Source organism: Callospermophilus lateralis, chromosome 1 (genome assembly GCF_048772815.1).
Source record: "Callospermophilus lateralis isolate mCalLat2 chromosome 1, mCalLat2.hap1, whole genome shotgun sequence".
NCBI classification, from domain to species: Eukaryota; Metazoa; Chordata; class Mammalia; order Rodentia; family Sciuridae; genus Callospermophilus; species Callospermophilus lateralis.
Window position 1 is genome coordinate 224,444,785 of NC_135305.1, and position 19,819 is coordinate 224,464,603.

At 63.5% G+C, this 19,819-nt stretch overlaps 2 protein-coding genes and 1 non-coding gene across 4 annotated transcripts; 1 reads left to right on the top strand and 2 right to left on the bottom strand.

The window, feature by feature from the left end:
- Positions 1–323: 323 nt before the first annotated feature.
- LOC143384441 (U6 spliceosomal RNA) lies at positions 324–430 on the bottom strand. The gene has a single exon (XR_013089327.1). It is a non-coding gene; the product is annotated as a U6 spliceosomal RNA (small nuclear RNA).
- Positions 431–887: 457 nt separating this feature from the next.
- Positions 888–10,362, top strand: Tmem259 (transmembrane protein 259). Of its 2 annotated transcripts, XM_076852489.2 has the most exons (11): positions 888–1,115; positions 6,623–6,898; positions 7,434–7,533; positions 7,630–7,740; positions 7,858–7,980; positions 8,053–8,153; positions 8,242–8,299; positions 8,381–8,464; positions 8,540–8,672; positions 8,748–8,847; positions 9,133–10,362. In XM_076852489.2, the coding sequence occupies exons 1-11, from the start codon at positions 888–890 to the stop codon at positions 9,676–9,678; spliced, it is 1,860 nt and encodes a 619-aa protein (XP_076708604.2). In that variant the 3' UTR covers positions 9,679–10,362. The 2 variants fall into 2 exon arrangements, with proteins under 2 accessions (XP_076708604.2, XP_076708598.2); XM_076852483.2 differs by having other exon boundaries at positions 8,242–8,464.
- A 47-nt stretch (positions 10,363–10,409) lies between these two features.
- Positions 10,410–17,062, bottom strand: Grin3b (glutamate ionotropic receptor NMDA type subunit 3B). The gene is made up of 9 exons (XM_076852473.2): positions 16,637–17,062; positions 14,622–15,214; positions 12,966–13,998; positions 11,971–12,116; positions 11,773–11,888; positions 11,505–11,656; positions 11,123–11,287; positions 10,972–11,039; positions 10,410–10,806 (listed from the first exon to the last, which is right to left on the bottom strand). Exons 1-9 carry the CDS (start codon positions 17,060–17,062, stop codon positions 10,410–10,412), a joined length of 3,096 nt encoding a protein of 1,031 aa, XP_076708588.2.
- Positions 17,063–19,819: the final 2,757 nt, after the last annotated feature.

Here is a 19,819-nt window from a genome sequence, read left to right on the forward strand (position 1 = left end):
GACTCTGCAGCACGTCCAGGGCCAGCTCAGCGCAGCCCCGTATGCACCCCCAGACCGCCTGACCAGGGGAAGAGGCCAGGGGAAGGTTTCTACACCCTGTAAGGGGCAGAGTTGGAATTGGGAAACGCAGCAGGGTCCGGGTAACACAACTTTATTCTCAGGCATGCAGCAGGCGCTAGATAATTGCTTCTGCCAAGCATTGTTGCGCCAAAGGACGCAGCACGTAGCTCATCCTATTCGCGGATGTAGACGTGAAGGCGGGGCAGCCCCTATGACGCTCTCGCCCTATGACGACATGGCATCCTCACAGGAGGAGGATATTCAAAAATATGGAACGCTTCACGAATTTGCGTGTCATCCTTGCGCAGGGGCCATGCTAATCTTCTCTGTATCGTTCCAATTTTAGTATATGTGCTGCCGAAGCGAGCACAAACCACGGTGTGGTGCTTCCGTTATTTAAAGCCCCCAAAGCAAAATTACTTTACAGTTAGGTGATTTTTTATAGTTTATGCGTACCACGACTTCTCAGAATGGCCTTTGGAAAGATATTAGTTGTGATCATGTTTACTTTGCGTTTCTCGGATCATGTCCCAAAGTCGTCACAAGTGGACTAACTTAACCGACCGAGAGAGGCCTGGTAGCCGCGGAGGCTTGTGGGAGGGCCCATGCAAAAGAACTCGGGCGGGGCCTCCCCGGGCGGCCACGGGCATCCCAGGATGCCCCGCGCACGCGGCGGCGCTCTGGCCTGTGTGCTCGCTGGCGTCGCAGGCCCCGGCGGACGCGCGGGTGAAGGCTAAGGCGGCGGCGGCCGTGGGCGGCGCGGCGAGGGCGGCGGCGGCCGGGACGCGCCTTGGGCACCCGCCGGCCGCTAGGGCGACGCGGGCGGCATGTCGGAGCACGCGGCGCCCGCGGCCCCGGGGCCCGGGCCCAACGGCGGCGGCGGCGGCGGCCCGGCCCCCGCGCGCGGCCCGCGCACCCCCAACCTGAACCCCAACCCCCTCATCAACGTGCGCGACCGGCTCTTCCACGCGCTCTTCTTCAAGATGGCTGTCACCTACTCGCGGCTCTTCCCGCCCGCCTTCCGCCGCCTCTTCGAGTTCTTCGTGCTGCTCAAGGTGACCGGCCTCGACCCCCGACCCCGACCCTTGACCCCGCTGCCCGCCGGCCCCCTTCTGCACCCCGAGGCCTAACCCTGCTGCCTGCGACCTCTGACCCCGGTCGCCTGCCGGTGGTGCCCTGGGGCCGCCATAGTAAGCCGAGTGTGGTGGTCGCTGGCCCTGGCCGCCCCCAGCCCCAGGCCTGGAGCCCCGCCTGACCAGCCGCGGCTTTTTCCCCGCCCTTTGACCCCTGACTTTGCATCTGGGATACTCAGCCCTAGGACCCCTCCTGGCAGGTCCTGGGTCTCCCCTGGAGACAGTCTGCTGGGCGTCCACTGGTGTCTTCCCCCTGATGGGGTCTCCCTGTTCTAGGACCTTCTGCTCAGCTTCACAGGGTAGTGTGTGGACTTGGCTGGGGTCACTGCTAGGGTTAGTGCCTAAGTCATGGCCACCACTCCTCGGGCCTGCTTAGGGAGCTCTGGGCTGGCTGATGGCACCTCCTGTGACCACTTGTTCCTCCGGTGACCGGGAGACCTGAGGGCCTTTGGGAAGGACAGGCTGCAGCCTGGGGCCCTCTAGGAAGGAGCCTTTGGTGAAGGAGCCAGCCATGCCCCTGGTTCCAGGTTTCTGACTCGTCCTGGGAAATGGAGAAGTGGCGGGGCACACTGAGGTAGCTCAACCAGCAAGCTTCTCCTTCCTGTCTATTGAAACGGGCTGATGCTGTTGGACGGGGCGGGCGAGGTTGTGAGCCGGTTCCCAGCCATCTGGCAGACCTGGGACCTGGCCCTGCCACAGCCTTCAGGGGAGTGCCCCAGAGCCTGCAGTCTCTGGTCTGCAGATGGGCTGGTGTGCCCAGGCCTGAAGAGCTGACTTCCCCAGGCTGGCACTCAACCCGATGTCCTTCGCCCCTCTTCCCTGCAGCGCCCAGAAGGGCTTGGTCTTGTGGGTACAGCTCCACAATCAGGTTGTGGAGGGCTACTGAACTGGGGTCCTTTATCAGGCTCTGTGTTTAGGTGTGTGTTTTCCTTGGGACACGATAGAGTGGCAGTCTCGTCACTGCAGGTGTGCGTCCAATGCTCGGTCCCCTGTCGGCATGGGCCTGGTGGCTCAGCTGTGTCCTTCCCTTTCTGGGTCTATGTTTGGCCGTCCCTGAAGACCCAGCACCCTTTGCAGGCAGTGGCACTCGGGTAGGCCGTGGGGCTGGGCCACAGCCGGAGGTCTTCCTTGTCCTGCCTAGTTAGAGTGCTGGAAGCTGAGGGCCCGGGGATGCTGGGTTATGGGAACCCTGATTTAGACAGACCAGACCCACACTTCTATCTTGTTTGCAAAGCCTGTCTGGGACCAGCTGGTCCTGAGGCTGCATTAGCTTCCCGGAAGCTCCACTCCTCTGCTTCCTGCGCCCCCGCCTGCCCTGCTTCCCCACACTGCTGCAGGGGGAGGGGGGACCTGATGCCTACCTGTGCAGCCCGTGCCTCTGACATTCAGTCCCCTGTGCCTGAATCTGGGGTTGTTGTCAAAATGGTCCTGTAGTACCAGACTCTGGGTAGAGGTGGCAACTGGACCATTGTTCAGTGGGGCCCCCTGGAGGGTCACTCTGCTGGCCTCAACATCCACCTCTGCTGGTTTCATGGCCCCAAAGCCAGAAAAGCAGAGACCGGTTAGACCTGGAGCGGCAGGCACCAGGTGCCCGGGCCTGTCCACTTGGCTTCTAGCCCCAGCAGCCTGACCCCGACAGCCAGTGAGTGGATGCCTACAGGGTCAAGGTGTTCTGACATGTGGTGCCTGTCAGTGGGCAGTTACTGTCCCTGTGGTTGTGGGAGTAACAGGCTACCCCTTAGGGTCACTGAGGATCAGGAGGACTGTAGAGGTTCACGTCTACAGAGCTCTGAATTGGAGACCTATCCCATTGGCTGTCACCATAGAAGGCAGTACCCCTGGGATGCTAAGAGTAGTAGGGAGGGCGGGGACCCCATGAAGGTTTTCCTGGCTGGGGCTGAGGGGCTCTCTTCGCCCTTCCTGGGGAGGAAGTTGTGGCTTATCATTTGATCAACAGAGACGTGGACTGCAAACAGAGAACGGCCTGCCTGGTGGCAGTGTGTGGGGTTCCCTGAGAACCTGGGGGGTGTGCACTGAGAAGGCTTCCTGGAGGAGGTCTCAGCATAGCCTTGGCAAGCTGTGTGTCTCTGACCCTCACCCAGGGCTCTGGGGCAGTGCTGAGTGGGCAGACCCAGAGGGAGAGCAATGCCAGGAGCATGGGAAGATGCAGTGGGCAGGGTCTGCAGGTGAATTGCCGGAGCATCTCCCCAAGGTGGGGAGCAGGGTGTCCAGGATGCAGGGCTGGAGGGCCCTGGTGTGCTGGCGGGGAGCCTGGAGGCTGCTTGTGGGGTGGCCGAGGCAGACTGTAGAGCAGAGGGTGGGCAGTGCGGGGATGAGGTGGCCGGTGATAGGCCCAGGGGTGTGTGGTCAGTCTGGCTGGGCATTGACTGTTCTTTGCTCTGCAGTGGAGAAACGGAGGCCTGGATGGGAGGCAGGCACTTGCAAGTGGGACGGAGAGTCCTGGCTCTGCTCAGTGAAGGAGGCCACTGGGGCTCACGCTGGGAGCTCCCTGGGCCTGGCCAGTGTGCAGTGGTGGTGGTAGGGGGGTGTGGCCCCTGTAAGGTTGCAGGAGAGGGCACCAGGGTGATGTCTGAGTCACAGCGTTTGGGGCTTGGAGGCACTCAGCTGAGTTCATGCACATTTGTGTGTAAATGCCAGCCTCATTGTCAGGTCCTGTCCCCAGAGAGCTAGTCACTAGAACCTGTGTGGGGTGTGGCAGGGCTTTCATCCAGCAGTCCTCTGCCCCTGCCTCCCACACTGACTGAGATCCTCCTGAGGTCACCCGTCTGCTCATGGTCAGAGGTCAGGTGGAGTCCTCAGTAGTGTAGCTCATGACTGCTCCCAGCTGCTTCTACTGGCCCTGTGACGTCAGCAGATCTGTGACCTCTGTGCCTCAGTTTCCTCATCTGTAAGGGGGGTGTCAAGAAGTGTGTCTCACGGGAAGTGTTGGGAGCCCTGGCTCTGGGCTTGCTGTGTCAGTGCCCTTTGTCACGTGCCAGCCTAGCATCCAGTGCGTCCTGTGGCTAGAAGGGCATCCCAGGCAGAGCTTCTGTGCATGTTTGGGCCTGAAGAGCAGAGTGTGGCTGCCAGAGACCCATCAAGGGCCAAGTAGACCCCAAGGTTCAGCTCTGGCTGGCCCCTCCTGTGCAGGAGGCTAAGCAGAGGAACAGGTCAGCTCCTTTGGCCACCTCCGCTGCCTCACTGCCCTCTCCAGGCCCGCACCAGGCTCAGTTCCAGGTACTAGAACCCTGGGGCAGGGCTGCTCCTGTCCACTTTAGCTGCTGGACCTGTCTCCATGGTGCCCATGGCTGCAGGTGATGGCAGCTCTGTTCCCAGTTGGCCCGGAAGGAGATGATATGCAGCTTGCTTGCTCCTGGAGCCTCACTCTCCAATTGTGACCCTTTCGGGTCCCAGCCACTGTGGGTGCTGTGCTGAGCCAGCCCTATGCCCGGTCTGCAGGGACTGCAGAGGTCCTGCCTTTGGCGGTATGCAGCAGGAGGCCACCACAGCCTGCACCTCAGCTTTCCATGATCTGGGCCTCTGTGGGCTGTGGTTTCGTCCAGTCAGCTCTCCCCTGGAGAATCTGGGGCTTGTGTGGCAATACCTAGGCATGGGGGGTGTTGGAGCCTGTGTGGCCCCACCGGCAGGACCCTGCCTTGTGCACCTGGAGTGGGGCAGGGCTGAGTGGTTCTCACCAGGCCCTGCAGGGGGTGCCAGGGTTGGTGCTGTGGCACAGCAACCAGGCTGGCAGTGTGCTGTGAGCAGAACTGTCAGGTATTGGGGGAGCTCCCTGGAAGAGGGCCTCCTGTGTGTCAGGGCTCTCCCCTCAGCGCCATGGACACTGGGATGTGCAGCAGTGTCCTTGGCCTCTACCACTCCATACCAGTTGTGACAGCCACAAATATCCCCAGATGTTGCCCAGTATCCCCTGGGTCAGGAGAGCCCATGAACCCCCCCAAAAGGCTCTGCACCTTCAAATTGGCCCTGTTGAGTCCCTGCAATGCTGCCCACATGGAAACCCACTCAGTGGGGAGGGGTAGAGGGGACAGTCCAGACCCTCCCTGCTCTGTACCCTCTGCCTCCTCAGGAGTCCACCCTGGTGTCTACTGAGAGCAGGAAGTGGACTTTTTTTTTTTTTTTTTTTGAGATGGGGTCTTATTAAGTTGCTGAGGTTGACCTCAAACTTGTAATTCTCCTGCGTGGGCCTCCTGAGCCTCTAGAATCAACAGGTGTGCGTCACTGCACCAGGCCCTCCTCAAGTGTTTTTCCGCGGTGTCAGTACTTAGCATTGGTACGTTGGACATTCTGGGCCAGATCATGCTCTGCTCTGTCCTGGGCATTGCAGAGTGCTGAGCAGCACTCCTGGCAGCCACCAGTCACCCCTGGGGTAGTCACCCCATGAGAGTGGCTGCTCCTATTGTTTTATTTATTTATTTATTTATTTTTAATATTTTATTTACATTTTAGTTTTCGGCAGACACAACATCTTTGTTTGTATGTGGTGCTGAGGATTAAACCCGGGCCGCACACATGCCAGGCGAGCACGCTACCGCTTGAGCCACATTCCCAGCCCCGCTCCTATTGTTTTAAATTTTTTTTTTAATATTTATTTTTTAGCATTTGGCGGACACAACATCTTTCTTTGTTTGTGGTGCTGAGGATCGAACCCAGGCCGCACGCATGCCAGGCGAGCGCGCTACCGCTTGAGCCAAATCTCCAGCCCTGTTTTAAAAATTTTTAATATACATTTTATAGTTGTAGATGGACACAGTGCCTTTATTGTGTTTGTTTATTTCAATGCGGTGCTGAGGATGGAACCCAGGGCCTCACACGTGCGAGGCAAGCGCTCCACCACTGAGCCCCGCCCCGCCCTGGTTGCTCCTCTGTTTCCCAGGCAGAGCAGCCTGGCCTTGTCCGCACGCACCTGTGTCCTGTGTCCTTGCAGCTGCTGGACCTGGGAGAGGTGCAGAGGGCTCTTTACAGGGAGGGGAGTCTATTTTTGGCTGGTGAGGTCAGGGGCTCTGAGGACACAGCAGAGTGGGAGGCAGGAAACAGTTTTGTGCAGCCTTGGGGAGCTAAGCTGTGCTGGCGCCTGGACCCCGCAGGTGGCCTGGGGGCTGCAACACCTGGTCTGGGCCTTGAGTGTTGAGAGCGAGTTGGTCAGTGGTGCTGGTTGCTCTGTGCAGTGGTCCCAGCCCAGCCCAGCTCCTCCCAGTGGGGGCCCTGTAGACAGCCATGAGGGCCCCACCTCTCACCCCCGGGGGACCATGCCCCAGGACCCCTCAGCCTTTCCTGGGCTGGGGGGCAGGTCATGACCTGGGACAGTGATGTCCCCAAGAGTTCTCCTCAGTCTCTCCACTTCCTGGGGGTGGCCGGCAGCTGGGAGCATGGATGGCCGGCGTGGGCTGACGGCTGGCTGGCGCCCCCAGGCCCTGTTCGTGCTGTTCGTGCTGGCCTACATCCACATCGTCTTCTCCCGCTCACCCATCAACTGCCTGGAGCACGTGCGGGACAAGTGGCCACGGGAGGGCATCCTGCGTGTGGAGGTGCGCCACAACTCCAGCCGGGCGCCCGTCTTCCTGCAGTTCTGTGAGGGCAGCCGTGGGAGCTTCCCGGGCCTGGCTGTGGAGCCAGGTGGCCTGGAGCTGGAGGAGGAGGAGGAGGAGGAGCTGACCATGGAGATGTTCAGGAACAGCTCTGTCAAGGTGAGCTGCCTGGGAGGGCTCAGCAGACCCCGCGACTGCAGAGGTGGGGGTGGTGGCTGCCTGGGAGGCCCTTGGGCCTCCAGGGCTTGGCACAGGCGACCTCTGCCTGCTGCAGCTGGTGTAGCCCTTGGTGACCTTTCCTGCATCCCTACTGGAAGCAGGGCTGGGGCACTGGGTGCTAGGGTTTCCCTGTGGTCACATGGGGACAGCAGCCAATTGGGGGTGCTGCAAGCAGCCAGGGGCTGAGCCAGGGCTCAGTCTAAACTGAAGGCACAGCTGCTGTGGGGTGCGTCCCCGCCGTCACACTTCAGCAGCTGGGGCTTGGGGCTTGAATGGGCCTGGGCCCTGTGACCTCTGCAGTGTTCAGCTTTGCCTGTGTCCTGCCCTGTCCCTAGCTTCAGAGGTCGGACCCCTCCTGGAGAGGACCACATCAGGGCAGGCTTGGTGTCAGGGTGGGGGTCATCAGCCCCCAGCCCTGGAGATGGTAGATGCCCCAGCGGGACCTGCTAACGCTCTGGTGCCTGGTTGCCTGCAGTTTGAGCTGGACATTGAGCCCAAGGTGTTCAAGCCTCCAGGTGGTTCTGAGGCCTTGAATGACAGCCAGGACTTCCCCTTCCCCGAGACACCCACCAAAGGTACGCACTGAGGCCATGTTCAGGGTGGGTGCCGAAGCCCTCCCCCACCCAGGAGAGTGGGTGTGGAGTGGACTGCCTGACCAGCTGTCCCCGCAGTGTGGCCCCAGGATGAGTACATCGTGGAGTACTCATTGGAGTACGGCTTCCTGCGGCTGTCACAAGCCACCAGACAGCGCCTGAGCATCCCGGTCATGGTCGTCACCCTGGGTGAGCCCGACTGCACAGCTGGGGCTGGGGTACCCAGGCCTGTCCGGGTGGGCCCGCCTTCCTCCATCCCAGCAGGCCCTCGGAGGCTTGTCCACACTGATCCTTACCCACCCACAGACCCAACACGGGACCAGTGCTTTGGAGACCGCTTCAGCCGCCTCCTCCTGGATGAGTTCTTGGGCTACGATGACATCCTCATGTCCAGCGTGAAGGGCCTGGCAGAGAATGAGGAGAACAAGGGTGGGCCCCGTGGGGTGTGGGGGGTGGCGGGAGGGGTTTGGGCAGCACCTGCGCTCACTGCCACGCCCCCAGGCTTCCTGCGGAATGTGGTGTCCGGGGAGCATTACCGCTTCGTCAGTATGTGGATGGCCCGCACGTCCTACCTGGCCGCCTTCGTCATCATGGTCATTTTTGTGAGTGCTGCGGGGCTTTGAGGGAGGGCGGGAGCCTGCTGGCGGAACCGCAGGGACAGCCCCTGACGTGCGGGGGCCTCACTTGCAGACCCTCAGCGTCTCCATGCTGCTCCGCTACTCCCACCACCAGATCTTCGTCTTCATCGGTGAGTCTCACCCGGCCGCGGGGGGCGGGGCGGGCTCGCCCCCAGGCCCTCACGGGTGGCCCCCGCACCCTGTGCCCGCAGTGGACCTGCTGCAGATGCTGGAGATGAACATGGCCATCGCCTTCCCTGCAGCGCCCCTGCTGACGGTCATCCTGGCCCTCGTTGGTGAGGACCCTACCCGGCATCCCCCGCCCCACACCCTCCCCACCCACTCCAACCTGGCGCCACCTGTCCCTGCAGGGATGGAGGCCATCATGTCTGAGTTCTTCAACGACACCACCACGGCCTTCTACATCATCCTTATCGTGTGGCTGGCTGACCAGTACGACGCCATCTGCTGCCACACCAACACCAGCAAGCGTCACTGGCTGCGGTGAGCTGGGCCCCGACCAACAGGGTCCTGGGGTCACCGTGGCGGCCTCCTTAGCTCACTGCTTGCCCCCTCCAGGTTCTTCTACCTGTACCACTTCGCCTTCTACGCGTACCACTACCGCTTCAACGGGCAGTACAGCAGCCTGGCCCTGGTCACCTCCTGGCTGTTCATCCAGGTGGGGCCTGGGTCAAGTTGTTGTCCTTTGAGGAGGGCTGAGCCTGGGCGGTGGGCAGTGTGGGCCCCTGTACCACCCAGCTTTCCCTGCCTTGGAGTCCCCTGGGTGGACTGGTCCCAGTAACTCATTTTTCTTCCCAGTGAGTCAGGGTGGGCGGCAGAGGGGCCTTTCCTGGGTTGTAGTGTGGACAGAGGCCCCCCCACCCCGCTCCAGTGTGGGCAGGGTCTTCCAGCTCCAATCTTGTGTGGCTGTGGGCAGCCGGCTGACCCTGCCCTCCACCCGCAGCACTCCATGATCTACTTCTTCCACCACTATGAGTTGCCCGCCATCCTGCAGCAGGTCCGCATCCAGGAGTTGCTGCTGCAGGCGCCGCCCCTGGGCCCCGGGGCCCCCACGGCGCTGCCCGAAGACCTCAACAACAACTCAGGCCCCCAGGCGGCCGCCCCTGGCCCTACAGGCCAGCCCCTTGCTCTGGGCCCTGGCTCGACTGGAGCTGCTGCGGGGCCTGGGCCCGGGGCTGCAGCGCCCAGTTCACTGGGGGCCGTAGCCGCCTCGGTAGCCGCGGCCACTGGGGGTGACCTGGGCTGGATGGCAGAGACAGCAGCCATCATCACGGACGCTTCTTTCCTGTCCGGCTTGAGTGCCACCCTCTTGGAGCGGAGGCCCGCTGGACCCTTGAGCCCCAGTGGAGGACTCTCCCATGCCCCCCAGGACAGTGCTCCCCAGAGTGACCCCGTGGCAGCTGACACAGCCTCCCCCACAGACGCGGGGGCTGAGCCCAGCCCTGCATCCACGGTCCCAGGAGAGGCACCCTCCGAGGTCGGGTCCTGAGCCCCACAACCGCTGAGCCGCCTGTCAGGGCTTCCCCCGGGGAGCTATTGGGCACCTTGCAGCAGCCCCTCGGGGCGGGGCAGGTTGTCCCCGTGGGGCACCAGGGCCCCCCCCTGGGTTGCCCCTTCGCTCCGGTTGGGGTTTCATCAGGTTTGTGGAAGGTGGGTCCCTGTCTCCCAAGCGCGGGGCCTGGCCAAGGGTTGTCCTGGTAGTGAGCTTGTTTGTGGTGGTCTGCGAGGACAGGGGCCGGGGGCTCCCGGAAGTTCTGAAGGGGGCTTGGTGTGAGGTCTGGAGTGCACCGTGCCAGGGGCAGCGCAGGGCACCAGTCGGGCAGGTCTGAACCAGGTAACCAGATGGGAGTGGGCTGGGCAGCTTCACTCTCATGCCCCCGCCCAGGGGCCGTCGGGCCCAGCCCTGCCTGGTGCTCCCTGTGCAGTGCCTTCTCCACGGCTGGCCCTCCCCGTGTGCACAGGCCTGGGGTCCCCAAGAGGGCAGAGCTGTGTCTGGGGCACGGGTGCCAACATGAGTGCCTGGGGTGCCAGGGTCCAGCCGTGCTCAGGGCGGGAGTGGGCCAGGCGGCCAAGCCAATCACTCGGTGAGGAGTGCAGAGCAGCGCTCATTCCATTCTATTTAATTGCAGTGTACAAAATTGTGTTTGTATATAGAATAAACTCCGTGAGCAGGGTCGGGTCTGCCCTCGCATGTGCGCGGGGGAGGGGTCTGCGGCTGGATCACGGGGCGTCCTCAGGTGCGGCTTGGGCTTGGAGCAGGCGCAGTGGCCTGTGGCGAGCGCCGTCCCCAAGTCGAACCAGGAGCTCCCCGCGCCGCATCAGAGCTCGGCGGAGTCTTTCGCGGACAGCCTCTATGTGCCGCTCCAGCTCCTCCAGCTCGCCACTCGGCGAGGTCACTGGCATAGCAGTGGGTGGTGGCCCGTTGGAACAAATCCAGACTGGACTTTCGGGGGTCCCAGGCTCCGCCTCCGCCCCTCCCTGGGCGGCTGCCATCCCTGGCTCCAGCAGGAAGCGCACCCTACGCTCCTTGCCCACAGCCCGGCGCACTCGTTTCCAGCGCCCTGGACCCTCGGGGTCAGCTGAGGTGTCTTGCTGCTCCTGCTGCTGCTCCGAGCCACTGGGGATGGGACAGGGCTAGGTAATGAACCCGGGCAGCCGCGGCCCTCTGCCGTCCGGGGGTGCGAGGACTTGTGAAGGGGCCTTCGACAAGACCTGGAAGTACGTGAAGAGACCCCCGCCCCCCACGTCGGGGTCCCCGCTGGCGGGCGCAGCCGTTCTTTACCTGGGCTCCGGCTCCAGCCTCTCCCTTTGCCCTTCCGGCCGTTCTGTGTTGAGAGCCCGGTGAATTTTCTAAGACCCCAGACAAGCCCGGTTGGTGGTGGGGTCTGCGGCAGGTGCAGTCCCCGCTGTGCCCACGCACCGACGGCCCTCACCTGGCTGGTGTGCAGCCAGTACTGCAGCCTGCTGCCCCTGCGGATGCGCGGCAGCACCAGGCGGAAGAAGACGTGCTCGCACAGCGAGCTGAGCAGGGCGCTGCCCAGGCCCAGGCAGAGCAGCACGAAGAGACCCGAGAAGTGGTAGATTCCCATCTGGAGGGTCTGCAGCAGGACACAGGATGCTCTCACCGCCACGAGAGCAGACCGCTGGGGAGTCCTCACGTGGCGCCAGAGCCAGGCTGGGCGCACGTGAGGGCTCGCGGAGGCGGGCGTGGAGGGGGTGTGGGAAGGGCACCCACGCAGATGGACATCTTGGGGGTGAGCAGGGGTCGAGCGCTTCGCCCGCCAAGCTGTCACGCACTCCGGGGTCCTGCCTCACCTCAGTAACCGCGAAAACCCGCTTCCCGCAAGGCACCATCTTGTACCACTTGTCGTGGAGCAGGTCGATGAACCCCGAGGACTTGTAGCGGCTGATGAACTCGGACAGGTTGGAGGTGAGCGGGGAGTTCTGGGGCAGGCCGATGCCGTAGCCTGGGGGAGCGGGCCAGCACCCGGCCCCGGGAAATTGTACCCAGCACGTCGGACCTGGCCCTGCCCCCTGGCGCCCCCGTGGCTCTCCACCGGCGCGACCCCTCCCATGCCCTCACCCTCGATGGCGAAAGGTTTGCCCACGGTCAGCAATTTGCAGTCGGCGTCGATGGAGACCTCATAGTCCAGGAGCGACTTGTCCATGATGAAGGCGTTGAGCTTGGGGGGGTCGCTCCTGTGGGACCAGGTGGAGTCAGCAGGCCGCCGGCTCCGCGGCCGCCCCGACCCGGCGGGCCCTGCCCCCGCCCCCGCCTCACGTGAGCATGGCGACGCCGTCGGGCGTGGTGGACGCGCTGTGGCGCCGCATGTGCGCGTGCATCTCGGGGAAGCTGGCCTTGATGTAGGCCTCAGCGCTGCTCTCCCGCACGGTGCCGAAGCGGAAGCCCTGCGACGGGTGGTGCAGCTGCGCGGAGAGGCGTCGGGCCTGAGCTCCCCGCGGCCCTGGCCCTGCCCTCTCTTCGCAGAGCTCCCGCAGCCCGACAACCACAGATGCCCCCAGGCCCTGCCCAGGGTTGGGGCGTAGCATCTCGCCAGGTTGAGACCCTTTTGGACACCCACATGTTTGTCTTTACAAGTTGGACCAGATTTCCACTCATATCCCACTTAGAATCCCATAGGATCCCCGAACACCCATCTCTTCCCAACAGCCCCCTGCACCTGCTCCTTGGGCTTCCCACCCACCCTGCTTCTCCTGTCTCACAGCCCACTGCCTTCTCCATCTGCAGAACACCTGACCTGGACCCTCCCATTTTCCTTTCCATCCTCAACTACATGCCCCAGAGTCAAAGCCCAAGTCTTCCCTGCAGCCCATAGGACCTCAAATAAGCTTCCCTGTCCTCCCTGCCTCCCATCCTCCTCTCCCCACCCTTCATCTTCTGTCTCCCTCCTGCCTTGCTCCAGCCACACTGGCTTTTAGCTGAGCTGTGGGGCCCTGCCTGCCCCAGGGCCTTTGCACAGCTGTGTCCCCTAACTGGATAACTTAACCACAGACATCACAAGACCATTTGCTCAAGCAGGAGGATGTCATGTGAGGACTCTGCTTATCTGTCAGGATTCTCTGCCTGTTTTGTCCACAGAGCATGGAACATACTAGGTGCTCAATAAATGTCTTTGGGGACTGTGGCATAGTTTAGTGCGTACCTGGGTTCCTCTCCCAGCAGCAAAAAATAAACATATCTGCCCTGAGATCCACCTTGCCATGCACCATGAGCCCCAATGAAGCCCCTGGAGCCCTGGTACCCAGGCTGCCCACCTTGGGGTCGTGGATCCCTGACAGCTCCTCGAAGGTCTTGTCCCCAACCATGACCGCGGCCAGGTTGGCCGTGTAGCTGGACAGCACCAGCAGGCAGAAGATGGCCCAGAGGTTCATGAGGAAGCGCCCTGTGGGGCACTTGGGGGTCTTGCTGGAGACAGTGCGTCCGAAAAGGATGGCGTAGCACAGGTTGAGGGCAGAGGAGTAGGAGAACACCGTGCCCCGGTTGCGCCCACGGGGCGTGAGCCCGTAGGGGCTGCGCCACTCATACAGGGTGAGGAAGAGCGCCGTGAGGTGCAGAGCCGCGAAGACCCCCAGCCACATGGACCAGTGCAGCGGCCACATGAAGGCACCGATGGGTGAGGCCGTGTCCCGCGCCCGCACCAGGATGCCCAGGCTGGTAGAGAAGAAAGGGCTGGTGAAGTCCATGACCTGCGAGCGTGCCGAGTTGATGCTGAAGCTGGTGACCGCCATGTGGGCCCTGCCAGCCAGCAGGTCACCCACCAGGCCGGTCCAGCGGCCGTCCCGCAGGGCGCCATATTTGCCATCGCCCACGATGTACAGCTCAAAGTCGAAGGGTGCGTCCTCGGCCAGCCGCTCCAGGAGGTCAATGCAGTAGCCGTAGCAGCATTTGCGCAGGGTGTGAGGCACTGAGCCGTTGGCTAGCGCTGCAAACAGAGTGTCCAGGACAGCCGAGTCATTGGTGCCAGGGTCCAGGCACAGCTGCCCTGCCGGGCACTGCCCGTCCTCGTCCGGCTCACGGGCAAACACAAACGGGTGCTCCACCAGTGTCACCACACGCAACTTGGGTCGGGCCCTGGCGCCTGTTGGGGGTGGGAGCTGGGAAGCAGTGCCCCCTGGCTCCAAATCCAGCTGCCCGTCCCGCCAGCTGCCCACCGTGGCCCAGGCTGGGGCGCCCAGTGGGTCCCGGAGAAGGCTCCACACCTTGAAGCTGCGAGAGAGGTGCACCTGCGAGGTGCTGGTCACCCACACGGGCCCCGTGCGGCCCTGGAAGGATGTGTTGGCCAGGAACCTGGGGGAGGGGCTCAGGAGGTCAGCTGCCCACCCGGGGAGTGTGGCCAGCTCTGCTTCCAGAGGGTGTCCTCACAAAACTTGGCCTCTGAGGTTTGGGCGGGGGGTGTTGCCTTCCTTGGTACTGAGGGCTGAACCCAGGGACACTCTACCACTGACCACGTCCACGGCCCTCCACACTTCACTTTGAGACAGGGTCTCTCTAAGTTGCTGAGGCTGGCCTGGAGTTTGCGACCCTCCCTCCTCAGCCTCTGGAGCGGCTGGGAAGTGTGCGCACGTCGCTGGGCTGTGGTCGCAGGGGTCTTGGAGAAGTAGAGCTGGTGCGAGTGGCCGACAGGAGGCTGGCAGGCCGCCCAGTGCCCTAGCTGCCTGCTCCTGGATTGGCTTTGGGTGACAGGAGGTGCCTGGGGGTGCAAGGCTGAGATGCACCCCTCCTGCAGGGCTGTCCTGCAGGCCACCAGTCCCTAGTGAGTCCTCTCACCCCGGCCCCCTTCTTGGTCTCTCTGCTTCCACCTGAGACAAAACCCACTGTGTCCTCAGGCCTTGCACACAGCAAGCACACGATAATGGTGCAGGGCGACCCTACGGGGCGGACAGCCTTCCCAAAGCAGGGTCCCTACTCACTGAGCCAAGAAGCGCCCGGGGGACTCTGGTCCTGCTGGCTCCCGGTCCTCGCAGTTCGCCATGGCCAGGAGGAGTGCCCGCTCTGGCTGCACACGGGCTGCACTACCCAGGGCCCGGGCCACCAGCTCCACGGCGTCGTGGATAGTGGCCTCCAGTGAGGGCCGGGCCACCTCGCCCAGTGCCAGCAGCCCAGGTGGCAGGCCAGCCGTGGGCAGGGCCTCGGCAGGCAGTGGCGTGCCCAGCAGCCAGCGCGGCCCAGGAGGGGCAGCCTGCAGCACCTGTGGAGCGTGGGTGGTGTCACAGCCCAGGAGGACGGCCACGGGCACTGGGGACTCACCTCCCCCTGGTGTCCCCAGTGGGGCCAGGCGTGTGCGCAGCCCCACATCCCCCACGTCAGGCCGACTCAGGTCCAGCAGGATCCTCGGTGCCCAGCCAGCCCGGCTTGTCCAGAGGGCCACCAGGCCAGCGGGGTCCCGGACACGGCAGAGCACCAGGCCGACGTCCTCCCAGCCGTGCGCCTGCAGCAGGGACACCAGCACCTCCAGCAGCGTCTCCAGGGGGCTGGCCCAGTCCAGCTGCAGGTGGAACGGGGTCTGGGACAGGAGTGCTGCTGTCAAGGCCGGCAGCCGCCTTGTCCCCTGCACCTGCCTCCTGTCACTGACGGGCAGGCTGGCCGCCCCTCCCCAGATGGCCCCTGCGCCAGGCCTTCCGGGCCGACCCCCTCCCGCAGGCTTGACCTTCACCTGAGAGTTGCAGGGGCACTCAGCCTGGCCACCCGGTCACGGCTCACTCTGGGATTCCCCCCGGTCACCCCGAGCAGGCAGGCTCTTCTCTCTTAAGGGAGGTGCCTCCTTCAGACCCCCCTCGGTGGCTCCCCTCTTCACCCCGTCCTCGGGCCCTCCCTCTCTGCACTGGGCTGGCCTGCCCCCCCCCCCCCCCGGAGCTCCTCCAGGGCTGAGGGCAGGGACTCCACGGCTCAGAGCCCAGCCTCCGCTAGGAGCCCTCCTCACACATTACCGCGGGTGCCCGGGGCTCTGAGGGAGGGCAGGACTGCTTACCAGACACCTAGGGTGGGCAGGACACTGCCTGGGTGGACAGGGTGCTAACTGGCCAGGGTTGAACTGGGAGACCTAACTCAGTCCCTGGGGGACCAGACCAGTCCCAAGCCCAGGACCCCAGTAGCAATGCATGGACGCAGTTTCTGGAAGTGGCAGCAGAGGGCGCCACACAGCTGGGTTTGGGCCTGGAGGGCTGGTTAGTGACCTGCTCTCCCGTCAGGGTCTCCCTTCCCCCAGGAGAGGGAAGCAGGCCGGGTGTCTCCAAGATGGGTCTGGAAGGAGTGAGGAGACCCGCTGGGAGCCAGTCCTGAGGTTGGCCCTTTCTGCTGGTCCCAAAAGGGGCATCTTCCTCTGGGTACAGTGGGCCCTGTTGGGGGCCTGGGGCCCTACCAGCCACCCTGCTCTCCTCCTGGAATCTGGGGCTGGGATCAAGAAGAGAATAAGTCCAAGGAGGTGTGAGGGTTCAAAATGACTCCAGGTCAGCAGGAGCCTACGAGGTGGGGGCTGCCTGGCCTCCAGGGTCTCTGGAGGGAAGGAGAGGACCATGGAGAATGGAGGTCTGAACCTGCACCCCTGAAACTGCACGTTGCAGGTGAGGAGGGAGACCCCTGCCCTCCCAGCCTAGGGACATCAGGAGCCCTTGATCCAGGGTGCCTGGATCCACCTGGCAGGAATGGGGCAGGGTTCTGCCTCCATCACCCCGGGAATGGTCTTCCCAGGAACCCTGCGCCTCAAAGGACAGGCCGTCTTCTGGGGCCAGGCCTCCAGATCGGGTGCCCTGGGGCTCCAGTCGCCTGTCCGGTTCCTGCCCTCCGGGGCAACCCGGGTCTTCCATGTCTCAGTCCCCACCCCGGTGCCCTGGGTCAGGCGGCGTCCAGGGGTTCGGTTCCGCGGGCGCGCCCTCGAGCAGCCCCAGCCACCCCAGCTCCCGACCCACTGGCGGTTGTCCGCGAGTACCGGGGCGCCGAGGGGCGCGCGCGCCTCCCGCCGCAGCACGCTGAGCACCGGGGTCTCCGTGGCAGCGGCCAGGAAGTGCAGCTGCAGCAACTCGGGTCGCGACTCGGGGAAGGCCAGCAAGGCTGCCACGCCCGGCGAGGCCAGCGTCTGGCACAGGACGCGGGCCATCGAGGCGGGGTCGCGGGCAGGGGGCGCGGCGGCCACCAGCTCCAGGCTGAGGTTGTGCGGCAGCGGCGGCTCCAGGGCAGCCCGGGCCAGCGCGGTGCGGGCGCGGGCGCGGGCAACGGATGCACGAGGCAGGAGGGCGCCCAGGCGCACTGAGCCCCCCAGGCGCGCCAGAACACCACACGGCTGCGGGTGGCCGCGGGCGGACCCGGGCGCCAGCCCCAGCGCCAGGCCGAGCCACAGCGCCCGCACGAACTCCATGGCAAAGTTGCCAGTGGAGGGTGGAGCCGCGGTGCCACCGCACGGGAGGGTTCCTGCTCCTGCCGGCGGCGCGCCCTCCCGCCGCCTGCGTGCCCAGCCCAGCAGCCCGCCAGTGAGCACGGGCCGGCCGCGGGGCTGGCCGATGACTGGCGGCCCACTAGGGAGCGGACTGTGCCTGGCAGGGCTGGGTACCTGCCAGCCAGTCATTTCCCATCCTACCGATGAGGAAACCACCAGGGAGGGAGTTTGGGCCCCAGAATTGGCTCACACCCCCACCGATCTCAGGATCCTGGATCTCCCTGGCCTCCCAGCCTGGGACGTTTCCCCTTGATCAGGTGGGAAGACTGAGTCCCAGGAGGGGCCAGACCCACCCACTTCCAGAGAGCAGCTTCCACCCTGACAAGGGAAAGCACCATCAACGAGTGTATCCTGGGGAGTCAGGCCCACGTCAGTGATGCAGAGCTGTTGAGTGGGTCTGCTCTCCAGCCCTGGGCGGGCAACTGGGACCAGAGAGCTACTGTCCATCCTTTAAAAGCCAGTACCAGATGCCCCACTGAAACATCCCCTCCTTCCACCCAGGAACTTGCAGAAGCCCCCTCACCCCTGTCTCCCCCCCAGGCTCTCCCCCTCCAGCTCCTCAGACACCTGCTGCTGTGTTTGAGACCTTCTCTCCCACTCTGCTCTGGGAGGGCAGAGGGGTCTGACTCGGTCACTCCTGTCTCCAGCAGGACTCAGACAAGGACGCTCGGTGCCCTCGCCCTCCCTCAGGTTCCTGTCCTCAGCCCCCCGTGTCGGCGGGGCCAGACCTTGGTTGGCAACACGCCCAACAGGGGCTTGGTGGACAGTCAGAGACTCAGGGCCAAGGACGCCGGCTCAGGCAGCAGCCTTCCAGGAACGCACTCTTCCTCCTGGTGGGGGCAGACAGAGACCCCAGACTAGGGAAGACCCCACTCTCCAGACCCCTCAGGTGGCAGGCAATGTGCCACCAAGTTGGCCAGCTCACTGAGCAGATCTGCACGGGTTATCCATGTACACACATACACACATGCACCTCCTTTTGGAGCCAAAATTAAAGAAGAAAAAACTCCATTAAATGAACAAAAATGCCAAATGTCAGCCATTTCCAGCCAGCAAATGAGCTGAATTTTGAGTGACTCTAATGAGGGTTTGGTGGCTCCATCTGAGTGTTCAGGGACCCCTTGTCCAGCTGCCTGGCCAGGCATCCCAAGAGAGCAATTTGGTCCTCAAGGGTTCTGGATCCCAGGTCCCTGCCCTCCCAAGACCAGCCACAGTCACAGCAGGGAGCCCCCCTGGCCCTCAGGGGGTCCCCAGGCCACCCATTCCCTGTGCTGTGACTGCCCAGTCACAACATCCTAGAGTTGCCAGGTCTCCTCCTCTCTGGGCAGGAGACTCAGAGAGGGGCAGGTTCCAGGACCAGGACATCAGCTGGTTTCAGGCTAGTGGACATTTCCATGAGCTGGTTCTAGGAGGCCGCAAGACGCAGGCCACGCCCCAGGCCTGCTTCCCATCTGCACAGGGCAGACTGCTTTCCTCCAGGGGCCATGAGCCCCACCAGCCAACACCGGGAAGCTTTTTAATTATGGTAAAATATACATAACCAACTGCCATTTCTAACACTTGTAAGCACACGACTCAGTGGTATGAAGCAGTCATAGGGCGGTATGCTGACCCCATGTCCATCTCCAGAACTTTCCATCCCCCCAAGCAGAAGCTCTGCCCACTCAGCAGCAGCTCCTACCCTTCCTGCCTGTGTGGCTGAGACTCCAGGGACCTCCTGGGGGTGACCCTGCAGCACAGCACTGTGCAGTGGGGGTCAAGGCACCCTCTCTCTTCACAACTTGTGTGTGTGCGCTTGCTGGGCACTGGGCCACCTGTGCCATGGTGTCCCCATCTCGGCCAGGTGGCTGGCCTGGCTGTGGGCACGGGGTTCAGGACCCCGCTGCTGGCCTCATGACCTGCCCCTGTCCTTCAGGAGCCACAGGCATCTTGCAGATAGATGCCCCGCCTCATATTCCCACCAGCTGCATGGGTCACGCTGGTTTGGATGACAGCTATGCCGCAGGGAGGGAAGTGACAGCTCCCTGGTCTCCATGAAGAGCCTTGAGCCAGCCAAGCACGGAAGCCAGGCCTGTCACTCCAGCCCGGGGAGGCTGCAGCAGGAGGGCTGCAAGTTCAAGGCTGGCCTCAGCAAGGTAGGGAGACCCTGCCTCAAAATACAATACCACCAGAGCTGGGGTGTGGCTCAGCGGCCGAGCACCACTCAGCCACTCTGGGCTCAGCCCCCGACCAGAGTCCTCCCAGACAGTGGCCTCTTTCTTCCTGGGCCTGCCTCCCACGCCTGTGCCAAGGGTCTATAGGGCCCTGTGGACCCCTGATCCTGCCGTTGTCACCGGGGACAGGTCTCCATCATCCGGCTCTCACCCAACCCCAGAACGAGACCTGAAGGGGGTGCAGGAGAGCATCTGGGCAGGGAGGGGACAGAGCAGAGGAGGGTGTGTCCGAGGACGCTGTGGAGAGCGCCCTGCTCCACACCTGACTTCACACATCAGCCTGGCCCTGGAGGGCTCCCCGAGGTCAGCCAGGGACACCCCTTCTGCAGATGAGGGAGCTGAGCCAGAGCCCGGTGTGGTTTATGAGGTCAGTTTCCGTTTCATGAGTCAGCTGGGCCCCATCTCTTGCTGCCCGGACCCTCACCCCAGTCTATGGTGTGCAGAAGGCAGCGTTCCTTCAGTCCAG

Coding starts and splice junctions, on each gene's coding strand:
- Grin3b (XM_076852473.2), bottom strand. CDS start 17,062: ATGGAGTTCGTGCGGGCGCTGTGGCTCGGCCTGGCGCTGGGGCTGGCG. Junction 11,657..11,772: donor CAAACCTTTCGCCATCGAGG/GTGAGGGCATGG, acceptor CCGCTCCCCCAG/GCTACGGCATCGGCCTGCCC. Junction 10,807..10,971: donor AGGCTGGAGCCGGAGCCCAG/GTAAAGAACGGC, acceptor TCCCATCCCCAG/TGGCTCGGAGCAGCAGCAGG.
- Tmem259 (XM_076852483.2), top strand. CDS start 888: ATGTCGGAGCACGCGGCGCCCGCGGCCCCGGGGCCCGGGCCCAACGGC. Junction 1,116..6,622: donor AGTTCTTCGTGCTGCTCAAG/GTGACCGGCCTC, acceptor TGGCGCCCCCAG/GCCCTGTTCGTGCTGTTCGT. Junction 8,848..9,132: donor CCTCCTGGCTGTTCATCCAG/GTGGGGCCTGGG, acceptor CTCCACCCGCAG/CACTCCATGATCTACTTCTT.